The sequence below is a fragment of the Electrophorus electricus genome, chromosome 4 (assembly GCF_013358815.1).
Source record: "Electrophorus electricus isolate fEleEle1 chromosome 4, fEleEle1.pri, whole genome shotgun sequence".
Lineage (NCBI taxonomy): Eukaryota > Metazoa > Chordata > Actinopteri > Gymnotiformes > Gymnotidae > Electrophorus > Electrophorus electricus.
In genome coordinates, this window is record NC_049538.1 from 17,108,939 (window position 1) to 17,122,007 (window position 13,069).

General features: G+C 41.3%; 1 protein-coding gene across 3 annotated transcripts in view; it reads left to right on the top strand.

Moving 5' to 3' along the window:
• The window catches only part of LOC113580125 (SH3 and multiple ankyrin repeat domains protein 2), a 123,984-nt gene that overhangs the window by 93,570 nt on the left and 17,345 nt on the right, over positions 1-13,069 (top strand). For 2 of the 3 annotated variants that reach the window (XM_035525480.1, XM_035525481.1), the window contains exons 17-20: positions 6,598-6,733; positions 9,772-9,852; positions 10,090-10,098; positions 11,988-12,011. In XM_035525480.1, coding sequence (XP_035381373.1) covers positions 6,598-6,733; positions 9,772-9,852; positions 10,090-10,098; positions 11,988-12,011 — 250 coding nt within the window. The remainder of the gene's footprint in view (positions 1-6,597; positions 6,734-9,771; positions 9,853-10,089; positions 10,099-11,987; positions 12,012-13,069) is intronic. The other variant, XM_035525482.1, reaches the window with a different exon arrangement.

Sequence of the window (13,069 nt, forward strand, 5' to 3'; positions counted from 1 at the left end):
TCTGGTTAGCAGCATGTTGTATATGCAAAAGAGGTCTGACAATGTGGGTTTTCAAAATAAATAAGCAACCTCCACAGCTGCTTGTTTATTTGATGCGACAAGGGAGACAAAAATCATGACCACATATATCAGGCAAAGACAAACCACATTGACAACGCTCAACGCTCAGATGGGTAGATAGACACTTAGCAAGATGGCTTCCAAAACACCACAAAAATATGGCCAAAAATGAAAAAAATATGGCCAAAACTGCAAAATTTAGTTGGCATCTCAGGGACCAAGTCTCAACAAAAACTGCACATTTTGAGCTTGCCAAAGCTGGAACTCATGACAGGATGGACATTTTGAAGCATTCTCCATTCAAGACCAATGTACAAACGGGTCTTTACCTGGTGTAAGGAGAACAAAACCATAGACATCCGCACAGTAGAAAGAAGCAATATGGTGTGTTCAGAGGAAGGCCCAGACGTGTTTACGTTGGGAGATGGCCAAAGCATGTCTTCATCGCACACCGTCTGCTGCCCACTGCTAAACATGGTGGTGAAGCCGTAATGGTATGGGCGGCCGTCTGGTGGAAGTTCTGCCGCGTGCAATGTTCTGTCCTGCTGCTATCACCTTCTGGGACCTCCCAATTCATCACATCTAAACAAGAGTGAGTCTTGTGCTTTGCAAAGTGAATTTCCACCTCATCATCCTTCAAAAAGAAAGAATGGGCTAATATCCCACTACACACAGTTCAGGACTGCTGTAACAGTGTGCAAAGACTGAGGTTTTTCAGGGGCACATGGTAGATCTACTCCATATTTGGTACTCCATATTATGTTATCTTTCTGTTATTTTGTATATTCTGTACTTACATGAAATACTATTTGAATGTTTATGAGTATATTCTACTGATAATACTTTTTTACTTACACTAAAGTATATTTGACCTTCATTTACATTTCTAAAAACATTTTAGGCTTAAATTTCATTGTTTTTTGTTCCATTGCTTTTTTTGGTTTTGTTTCATCTATTTCCATTTCATTGATGGAATCACTTTTTCACTGTAGAGGCAGTCTTAGAATAAGTGAAAAAGAATACCTTAAAATCCTATAGTTTGAATGTATGAATAAGTGCATGAGTTTGCAGTTCTGCTGATGGACTTGTCTAAATGAACCTCACTTCTTACACTGACTTCAGAAGTATTTGATTATCCACCTCTGTTCTAGAGAAGCTGAAAGATCGTGAAATGGATTCTCCCCAGACCTGTTGGCTTGAGAGTGACTGGGGAAAGATATAGCCTGCACTGCAGCATGTCCTCTAAGGCATTAGATAACCATTGCACTGTTTCCTACAGGGCAATTTGTGCAGGTGACCAGCAAATGTTGTTTCCTGTTACTGAAGTCATTTTACAGAGGGAGAAAACCAGCATGAGTGAGAGTAAGTGAGAAAACAGGTGAGATGGCAGTGAGAAATAGGTTCAGTAATGCCCCTAAACCCTCCTCACAAATCAGAACTGGCCCATCAGAACTGGCTGAGCTAGGCAAAGGCAGCACAACCCAGGTCAGTGGAGATGTGGGAGCGACTGGATGAGGCACCTTTACAGATCAAAGAACTTTAGCCTGCACCAGCTGTGTTCAAAGAAGACATTAGAATGAATATTCATGCTGAGTGGCCCACAAGTGTTGTATGAGATCTGGAACATTGTATGTGTGGACATTGACATGCACGCACATGGAAAGATGCTTTGGATGTTCATATCCAGAGTGTCTTAAAGCTCTTTGATCTGCGCCCTGGGTGTTGTGTTGGGTTTGATCACATGACAAACTCTTCCCACAGCAGATTGACTGTCTTATTCATTGATGTGACCCCTCAACCATAAAACTCTACTTTTAACTTTAATTTTAGTCTTTCCCTCTACACTCTCTAAAATTCTCTCTCTCACACACACACACTGACTCCCATTCACACATGCTGGTTTGTTTTGGTATTGACAGGAGTTCTTTTTACACACCGATCAATGCCTCCCTGCAGTACGCAAATCACACTCACACATGCACATGTGCACACACACACACACACACACACACACACCCCTTCTCCCACTCATTGCACTGTTTTGGCCCTGTTGTGGGGCTTTGTGCTGTAGGCTTCTCCTGGCGCTCCACATGCATAGGAGCATACAGCCAGGCTTGTGCTTAGCAGATCACCACAGTAGATCCAATAACAACTGCAGTCCTTGAGCCAACCAAGTAACAGTGGGGGTGAGCAATTAGGCTACCATTTTGTGCTACACGATCTTTCTCAACAGGTGCAGTTCAAGAATTATGATGATTGGAATTAATTTAATTAAAATGTCACAACTTCTATCTGTATTTACTGATTGAATTTGTTCTTCAAACAGACTATTATTATTATTGCATCATGGATGACAGCCCACCACTTGAAGCTCAACTCCAGTAAAACTGAGCTTCTGTTCATCCCAGGTAGTCCCAACCGTTACCATGACCTCACAGTTTCCTTTGAGAACTCCCTGGTGTCACCATCTGAAGCTGCCCATAGCCTGGGCATAACTTTGGACAACCAGTTGTCGTTCTCAACTCATGTTTCTAATCTAACCCGGTCTTACAGATTCCTCCTTTGTAACATACGAAGGATTTGGCCCTTTCTCTCACAGGAAGATGCCCAGGTGCAGTCTCTTGTGCAGTCTCTTGTGATCTCAAAACTAGACTACTACAACTTGCTACTTGCTGGTCTTCCTCTAAGAGCCATCAGATGTCTACAACTTGTCCAGAATGAAGCAGCACATCTTCAATCTTCGGAAGTTCACACGTTACTCCACTGCTGTGCTCTCTTCATTGGCTCACAGTAGCTGCACACATCAGATTTAAAACCTTGATGCTTGCCTACAAAGCCAAAAATGGACCAGCCCCTTCATACATGAGGTCAATGGTCAAAGCCTCGAGTACTTCGAACTTGAAGTACAGCTCGGCTTGAAATACCTTGCTTCAGGTCTCATGGACGACAAGCATTGAGACTATTTTCTGTCCTGGCTCCAAGATGGTGGAATGAACTCCCACTTGCTGTCCAGACAGCAGAGTCCCTTGCAGTCTTCAAACGGAGACTGAAGACCCATCTATTTGCAGACTATTTAAAGGACAACTGACCCTGATATTGACTGGCTAAATTAGTACTTATTGTAGGGTATTGTTTATGTTGTTTAACAAACTCTAGCACTTATTGTTTATTGCACTTATCATTATTTAAGATAGACCTTATGTATTTTGTACTTCTAGGTCTCAGCATTGATCCCTGCATACTACAGTATTCTAGTTCATTGGTATGTTGGACTCTAACCTACTGTACTGTACTAGGATATATTCTATGAGTAAATGAAAAAAGCACTTTTGTAAGTCGCTCTGGATAAGAGCGTCTGCTAAAAGCCATAAATGTAAATGCAAATAAATCTTGAACCAAATAAGTCTGGCTGCTATTTACCTTCATAATCGACTACAATTAAACCCGCTTTCTAAAAAAATACACAGCAAATACCAAAAATGTTTTGTATAAGTACGAAAGGTCTTTACAAAAGTGATTTTGAAGTGTGTTGGAACAGTATAAATGTTATTGTGTTGACAAGATAAATTACAGGTATATTCATATAGCCATAATATAGCTGTTGCAGTGTTTGTGTGCCTGTTTTTTAGAACTGATCTCTCTCTCTCTCTCTGTCAGTTAAAATGGAATGAGAAGCCTGTGCTTCCTGTTGTATTCACCTTTAAAACATGATTTAAAATATGTCCGCCAGCATGCAAACAGTGACAATATTTACCATGATGAGTGTTTCTTATCTTCCCAAGCATTGGTCAGTTGCTATGCTTGATCAGGTGCCTTTCTTACTGGAGAAGGTTTGTTTGAGAGGAGTATCTGAGAGCATTGTCTGATCATTTACCAACTGACCAAAATAGAATTTTGACAGAAGTGTTTTGGTGCAGTGCTGCTCAGATGCAAGACATACATTATTAAAAAGTAAATTAGATTAGATTAGATCAAAAATGGCCTTTTGACTAACCATTCCTTTTGGCCTTTTGACTAACCATTCCAAGACTGAGCACAGTGGTTAAAGCCCCTTCCTGTGAGCTGTAGCAGACACACACACTGACGTAGGCAATGGGAAACATTATCACACACACACCACGCACTCTGCATATGCACATTGCATCTGCCCAAGTGAAAAACATGTGTTTTTCTTAATGCCGTTCGCAGTCTGTACATAATGACATATGTGCTGAAATAAGAAAGACTTGACATTAGATTATTTTGGTTTCTTGTGTATTTTCTTTAGCCAATTTATGGTGAGTAAGTCGCATCCTTTTAGATAAAGCAATATAAGCATTGAAGGTTTCCCTGTTTTGATTGCAGAAAGGGAGACTGACCTAGAATACACTGTGACACAAGAGCTGCAACACCCCAAACATACATGCACACGCGCGTACACACACACATTCTTATTCTGATATATATTCAAACACTAAGGTCTGCTGTCCTTCAGCAATACAAAACAAAACTGGGTTAGCAGGTGGAGCTGTTCACAGAATGAAGAATTTGTGTGTGTGTGTGTGTGTGTGTGTGTGTGTGTGTGTGTGTGTGTGTGTGTGTGTGTGTGTGTGTGCGTGCGTGCATGTGCGTGTGTCTGTGTAAGAAAGAGCCAAGCAGTGGAATCACAGTCCTGTGTAACCAAGGCAACAGCCCAGGAGGCTCCACATGCCTGGGTGGGGAAGAGAATATACAGCAGACATAATGTCAGCCTTACTCTTCTCTGTATCTCTATCATTCCGCTGTGTGTGTGTGTGTGTGTGTGTGTGTGTGTGTGTGTGTCTGTTTTTTTATATGGTGTGTTTGTGTGTTAAGCATTGGAAATACATGTGTATGTATGTGTCTGTATATTTGGATGGTTTGCACTAATCTACCCTTGCTTGTACTGCAAAAGGAAAAATGTAGACAGACCTAATGATGTTTATCTTGTTCTGTTCCCAATGCTACATTTTGGATTAGTCAGAGTGTGTTTCATTAATGAAGCATACTGCATCTCTGTACATGTGCCCCATCTCTCCTGGGCCTTGATAAGTTTGCTCTCACTGCACCATTTCTGCCTTGTTATTAGGAGAGACCAAGCGTCTGAGTCAGGAGCCAGCTGACAGCCTTCTCGGGCCCATCACAGACTGATTAATTCTGGGTATCTGGACCTCCCAGGCATGCTCTGACATAACCACAGTTAGGGTACACAACACAACCCAGCCGGAACATCGAATGTGGTGCTGGTTTCACTTTTGATAAAGGAGACATGTGGTTCTCCCTGCCCCATGGTGGGGGTGAGGCATCATCTTAACCGTGTGTAGTACCCGCCTGATCCAAATGTGTGAAATAAGACTGTGAGCTTGCAGTGAACTTGAGCAGCTCGTTGACTAAGGTGTGGTGGATGCAGGCACACATTTACATACACACGCACATAAACACAGGGAGGAGCTGGGTCAGAACAATGACAGTTCTGTATTTCACTTGTGTATAAATGACAGTGTGTGTATACATCAGCTAGATCTACTAAGCAGAAATCAGCAGTTTCTTGTCATAAGCTGTTTTGGGCTTGTTTTGGGCTCATAACAGGCCCTAATACATTACATCCTGATGTCTTAAGATGATATGATTCCCCATACACATCAGTGTCTCAGTTACATCCTGCATGCTCTGCAAAATACTCTTTCCTACTGGATGTTTCACTCAGTGCCATCGTCAAAACCAACTGCCACTGCACAGGGACCATAACACTCAGCCTGCATATGTGATTTTGATGTGATAGATGTCATGTTAATATGACAGATGTGTGTGTATCCATATTTCAAATTAATATGATGTGTAGCAGACCCTTCATATCATTGTGCACAAACATGAATATAGTCTGTTTTCTGAAAGATGTGTTTGCTAGATTTGTAGTGCTCATGTGACATTCCTAACATACTTGGCCATGTTATAAATATCACAAAACTGTCTGGCTATTGTCAAATACAAATGCTTGCTTTTAGACTCAGACACCACTGTACAGAAAAGAAAAAAAAAAAAGAAAAAAAATATATATATTTATTTATTTATTTATTTATTTATTTTTTAATAGCCCAGTCCAGATTATACTGTGTGTGTGTTCTGCAGTATCATGACTCATATCCTCTTCTGCTCATGAGCTGTATGTGTGAAAGCCCCCAGAGAGAGAGAAAGAATGAGTGAGGGTTTTTATAATGTAATGATACTTCCCAAATCAGGCTGGATCTTCCAGAAACCTTTAGAGCCTGGTGTGATATTGGCATGGCCTGATCTGCTCTTATTTGTCTGTTGAGGAGACTGAATTTTCTTTAACTGTTTCCAGATATACTGAAATATGTGGACATGGATAATGAGTAAATTTGTTTATTGCTCACATGTATGTTGAGTTATCCCACAGTGGGGGAGTGGCTTAGTAATTATATAAATTGAATATTTTGCCACCTACAGTTTGCAGAGTTTAAAATGTTATTTTAACTTATTTCCCCCCATTAATACGTACTGCGTTTGTGTGTTTTCCAGGTGAACCAGGAGAACGTGGTGAAGGTGGGCCATAGGCAGGTGGTGAATATGATCCGACAGGGAGGGAATCGACTGGTCATTAAGGTAGTGACAGTCACCAGGAACCTGGACCCTGACGACACCGCCCGGAAAAAAGGTAGCGCACCCCCTTCAGGATAACAGGTGACCCTGTACCTCCCTGCATGACTGCAGTTGTGACAGACAAGTGATGTGTGGTGACAGGCCTTTAGTTAGCTGTTTTATGTCAGGATGGTTTGTCAGTGTGTATCAGTATGTAAGAGGTGCTAGGTTCATGCTACATAACTATTGAACGTGTAGAGCAAGGTGCTAGCGACACCAGAGACATGGGTTCATTTCTGAGGGAGTATATACACTGTTAAATATGTAAGTCACTCTATCAAACAGTGGCAGTGAATGTAAACATATATTTGCTACAAAGGAAATTATCTTATTTATGTTGGAGATATGCATATTTCTCATATGACACAAGATGATGGTACTATTGTGTGGGAGCATAGTGTTGATTTAGGTCTGGGATGGGGGGACTTGTCTCGATTCCAATTCTGACATACCTATAGTATGTATTCTGACTTGTATAATATGTATTGTGTAGGCTACACTTGAGCTACATGACTATGGTATATGCATGAGTTATAGAGGTTAGGCTAATGCTACATGTCTATAGTGTAATCTAGGATGTATCTAGATTACAGATCCGGTGCAGTCCCCCGGGGGGCTGTGGTTTCCAATAGAAAGTACGCTGTGCGCAAATTGACTGCTGCTTCTCATCGCTGTGTGAGTGATTTGAGTGTAAAAGCTGATTTCTGTCTGAGTTTGAGAAAGGTGCTACACAAATGTGACTAATAATAATAATAATATCATCTGTCTAGAGGTTAGGCTCATGCTAGATGACTATATTGTGCTCTAGTATGTATATGTGTAGACGTTAGGCTAAAGTTACATGACTAGTGTAGTTAATGCTATATGGCTAGAATAGTCTATACTAGTTATGGTACATATCTGTGTAGAGGCAACTCTAATAGGCTAATATATGCTAATATACTAGACTACAGTATGGGTAGAAAATGCACATACATGTAGAATCTAGGCCAATAATATGACTATAGTCATTGCCTTCAAGCAGAATTGCACAGGGGTGCACAGATATATAGTATGATATACAAACATAAAGAACAGAAGAGTTGAAAACATTAGACAGGTCTCTCAGAGTTATGTTAATATAAAGTCTCTGTATTAGTGGTCATAATTTATTCAGTCTCACAATTTTGATGCAGTCTAACATTTAGGAAATTCAAACTGGGCAGAAGAGGTCTAACAGGGCCAGTGGATTCCCCAGACCTTTTGAGTCATTAATGAGTACCCTTTTTGGTGAAGGATTTTTGAGAGGAGCTGCTTTGTAGTCAAAAGCTCTTTTGAGTGTTCACCCCTATCACCACTATGATTCTGTATGGGGAAGGTGTCTCTATAGATCTCAGAGTAGTGTTTCAAGGTCATCCCATATCCGTTTGGGCAGTGGACTTTCTGGGAGCAGCGCCAAGCTAAAGGACATAACGTATTCATCAGAGGGCACGTGTGCATACAGTGGTGTGTGCCAGCCCACTCTGCCAGAGTCCTGCTGATTGGCCGTTTGGCACATGGTGCTCCCAGACTAAAACCACAGTGTGCCCGTCTGCCAGTTCAGACCAGCTCATGGCTGGAGCATGCGTTCTGAAGTGCCTGTCCTGCAGGCTTGGTCACCGAGGCCGAAGAGTTGAGACAGTGGGGGCCTCTGTGCCAAAGAGAGAGAGAGAGAAAGAGAGAGTGTGAGTGAGTGAGTGAGTGAGTGAGTAAATGAGTGAGTGAGGGAGGGAGGGAGGGAGGGTCAGGAACCAAACTGATTCACAAGAACATGTGCATGTACATAATCTCTTTTATTTTGTTACCCAGTCTGGTACCATGGTGGTGTGTACTGGAAGCTGCTCTGATCCTGTTTTTACACAGTTGTAACTCCTAAAGAATTAAAGTAAAGAGTTCTGAAAGTGAATTGTTTTAGAAGGAAGCTCTGACTTTCAGGCTACATGAAAAGCATGAAGTACTGTGCTTCAAAAGACTTGGACATTTGCCAGTCAGCAATAAATACATTTTTTATTGATCATGCCTACTGAGATGGCACGCTGATTATACCTTTGTCAGAGCTCGCAGTTTGATTCAAGTAATATTTAATTGATTAGCTGACAGACACACATGCACATGCAAGATCCACTTTGCACACACCTACTTGATTTGCGAGTTATTTTTTGTTTGTTAGCCTGGGTCTCTATCCCTTGCCCATTTCAGGTATATTTACTTTCCATTATTTTCCCATTATTATTGTTATGCGGTTCACAGTTTATTCATGGTAGCAGCAATTATAGGGAGATGTTGATATAACCATAACCATACATCCCTCTAACCACTCACAGTCCCTCCCCTCCACCCACACCACACGTGTAGGTGAAAAGAGAGAGACAGCTGCAAAAGCAAAGACTATAGACAAACTGGACAAATCAGGACAGACAAACAAGAACGTGTGACAGATCAATAAGCAGAGCAACAATATTCGTTTTTTTTCTCCTCGCCGATATTCTGTCTTTCAACCTTTTATTAAAAACAATGTGGACAAGAGAGGGAAAGATATATTAGATCTTAATGTATTGCAAAAAATTAGGATCAGGTTTCCTCAAATGATTTGCTGTTATTTTTTAGATTTTCTGTCTTCCGAGTCTTTCCAGGTTGAAGTGATCTGAGGATATACCAATACTTGAAATATGTGTTCTGTCCTTCCAGTTCAGCAATATTTCTCTTTTGGCAATAGTCAGTAATATTAATCTAAATGGTAGATGGCTGAGAATGAAAAGAGGCTATTAAGTAGTGCTGCAGTGGGACAGAAAGGGTTGGTTTGTTGGGCTTGATTTTTGCCCCTTCCAGGCTTCTGTTGCCTAAGAGCAAAGCAAGCTTTTAGCACCCTCCTGTGAGCACATCTTTGTTAAAGAAATACCTGTGATTGTCATCGGGCTGCATTCAGTATATACTTACTCAACTACTACAGAACCACAGAAGGCACTAACTGAACAAATGAAATAAACTGAAGCTGCTTTAGCATGTGTTGATGTGGACTTTGTATGTTCACTATAGCTCCACCTCCTCCGAAGAGAGCCCCTACGACTGCCCTCTCTATGCGCTCCAAGTCTATGACATCTGAATTAGAGGAGTTAGGTAAGCCACTAGTGAAAATGCAAACACACATGTATACACATACCTGCACATGCACATAGACTCGGTAACACACACACACAAATCCTCCAGCGTGCGTGCACGCACACAGAAGTACTTGCTAGCCCGAACCTGTCCATCTTTGACTTCACACAGAGCTCTCTCTTGATTGCTTGCTTGTTTGTTTGTTTGTTTGTTTGTTGGTTTTGGCCTCGTGTTGATTTGCTATAATCTCACCAGTGGATAAAGGTAAGCAGTGGTGTTATGCTGGTTGGAGCTCAAACATCTCACTTCATTTTGTGCAAATGGAGAAGCATGGTAACCCATTTGTTCCAGACGCAGCACGAACCTACTACCCCAATAGCAGACAATTCTGAGGCAAATATGTTGCATTTATGGCACTTATGGGTCAGTTATAGCAGTTGCAAATGTATTGTGCACCAAAACTGTAGCAGCTGAATTTCAGGTTTGTCATGTCATGTCAACTCTGGGCCATATGCGGTCTACACACAACCTTTCATGTGAAATGTTTGTATGGCATTTCCATTTTGGGCCCAAACTGACCTATCTCTAAACAGCAACATTCAAGCAGGGGCTGTGCTCCGGCACCGGGATTCGGACAAAGTCATGGCCGTCATTCCACGGTGGTATGTGGGCCGAATATAGGTAGTACGTGTGAGCTAGAACTGGGCCATCACTCGTTTGCTATCTGGGTATGGACATGTCGACTGCGTATTGTATTTCCAAAGCGTGTGATGTTGTCAGTGGCTGTATGACATATGAAAGGTCATTCCTCTGCTCTGTGCATGGTTCTGGAACTAACCCTGCTAGCACCACAGCCAGAAAGCAGTGCATGAGCATGCTTGAGTGCAGCATGAAGGGCTCTAGCAAAGTGCAGTCAAATGTGTCTGCATGTCATCATTCATTCTCATGTTTAGTTTCAACCTGTTTCATCTCAGGCATAATTTGCCCGTGACTGCCATGTTTTGTGATCGTGATTAAAAGTGAGAAGTAGCAGAGGTTTCCTAATTGGAAAGGTTTTCACCATTTTGACATCAGCCAAACACTTTATACTTGCTGTGGAATGGACGCTTCTTTTAATACGCTTCTGACATGAAACATGGAAATAGACCACAAAAGGGGCATGTGTGGCAGAGGGGTAGTGCGTGAGAGGAATATCTCTATGCTGCATGCTGCCCACCACCGTCAACCTAGTCTTGGGGAGACAGAGTCATCGGTGCCCCCAAAACCTCAAGACACTGTAGCACTGCCAATAATGTTTCAGTCCCATCTGTGGCGATGTAACTACAGGAGTTGGGATGTCTAGCAGGAGTGCCTGACCTCACTTCAGGCCCGTTAGCAGCATGTCTGTGTGCTCCCATGGCAGTCGAGGACTTGGCCTTTCAATGACACGTAGCTCGCGTTAGAGAAAGCTAAGCACTGGAGGAGGAGCCTTCTCAATCTGTGGCTAATGGAGATAAAGAAATGCTAAGAAAACAAGTAAAGGTGGAAAAAGAAATGTGCAAGTTATATAAGCAATGTCAATTACGTGAAGAAATCTGCATATGACGTCTAGAAAAAAATCTAATTCAGACTGATTTCATATATCCATCTCAATATTAATATTCAAAGTTCAGAAATCAATATTTAAATTGGATTTTGAAAGGAGGTTATAAGATTTTGAAAATAGTGATTTTTTTTTTCTCATGGTCTGCATCTGTTATGGTTCGGAATTGTACTGAGACTCATTTCTCTATGTTCTTCCTTTGTTTGTGGCATCTGTAATAGTGAGGTCTGGAATCTAAAAGATGCTGTTATATGTGCTTTAAATATTTGTTAATTTTGCTTTGATGTAAATGCATGGAAAATCTAGGACAAGTATATGCTTTTAGTTGGGGTAAGAATTATTTTATATCATCTCATCCTCATTTAATTTAGATATGTCACCCTGCTGTTGACTTCATGTCTTAATCAGTAAATCTTACTGTCTGGTCAACATCTTAAATATAGGAATAGCAAAGGAATTTAAGTGTGTGTGTGTGTGTGTGTGTGTGTGTGTGTGTGTGTGTGTGTGTGTGTGTAAGATTGATATCTTTTCGATCTTGACCTGTGCAGTATGATTTCCATTCTTTCCCCAGCCACCTTGAGGATAAAGAAAGGTGGTAAGTTTTAGTGATCTTTATATACAGCCCAAAATAATTTGCCATCAGACTCACAAGTTTAAATTACTGTCATTTTTCTTAAATCAACATCGCAGCTTTGATCACAGTTTGTATGCTGAGAGTATTAGTGTCTGAAGTCCGTTATGGCCCTATTTTTGTGTGTGTGTGTGTTCTCTGATTGGATTGTTGTAGAAGAAACAGGACAGTATTTTTCCAGCAGACCCAAGGCAGGCAAGCTAATTTCTAGCAGTTGCATATTCAAAATTTTTACTTGTGCAAACAGATTTGTGATATAGTTTCTTCTGAAATTCCTAGATGATTGATTTGTTTGTGTATTTGTGACTGAGGAGTGTGTAGTATTTTGCTGTGCTAGTCTTTTTGCTCTTATGATTTTAGAAACTCTCAAACCTATTCAGGCTATCTGGTCACTGTTTCTAGCCATACACACTAACTGCAGGACTGTTTGTTTGTTTGTTTGTTTTTGACTCTCTAAAGATGGAGTTCTCTGTAAAATCGACTGCTGAATGACTCAACACATGATTTACCATTTTGCAACTTTACATAGCTCTCTCTCTCTCTCTCTCTCTCTCTCTCTCTTTATATATATATGTGTGTATAAAGCTATTAGTGTAGCAGTTAGTGACCGTGTGTGTGTGTGCGTGTGCGTGCGCGCGTGCGTGTGTGCGTGCGCATGTGTGTGCGTGCGTGTGCATGTGTGTGTGTGTGCGTGTGCATGCCTATGCATGTATGTGTGTGCATCTGAGTGTATGTTAAAAGAATGGGTGACTGAGCCCACTCTGTCAGGGTTTCCCAGACCCGCTTTTGGATGCCATAGGTTTTCTCTGCATTAGCACACCTGCTTTGGAGTTTGGAGTTCCTGTCTGTTTTTCCTGTCTGCAGTGTGGCAAATCTTTAGTTTTGGTTGCTTTTTCGTTCATCTTTTCTCCTGCTGTAAGAGATGATGTTCTAATTGAGTTGCATTCATTTGCAGCCATGCTTTGTGCTGTGGGCCAGCCACAACGACTGTAAGAGTGTTGTGTAGTGTCATATAAAATATA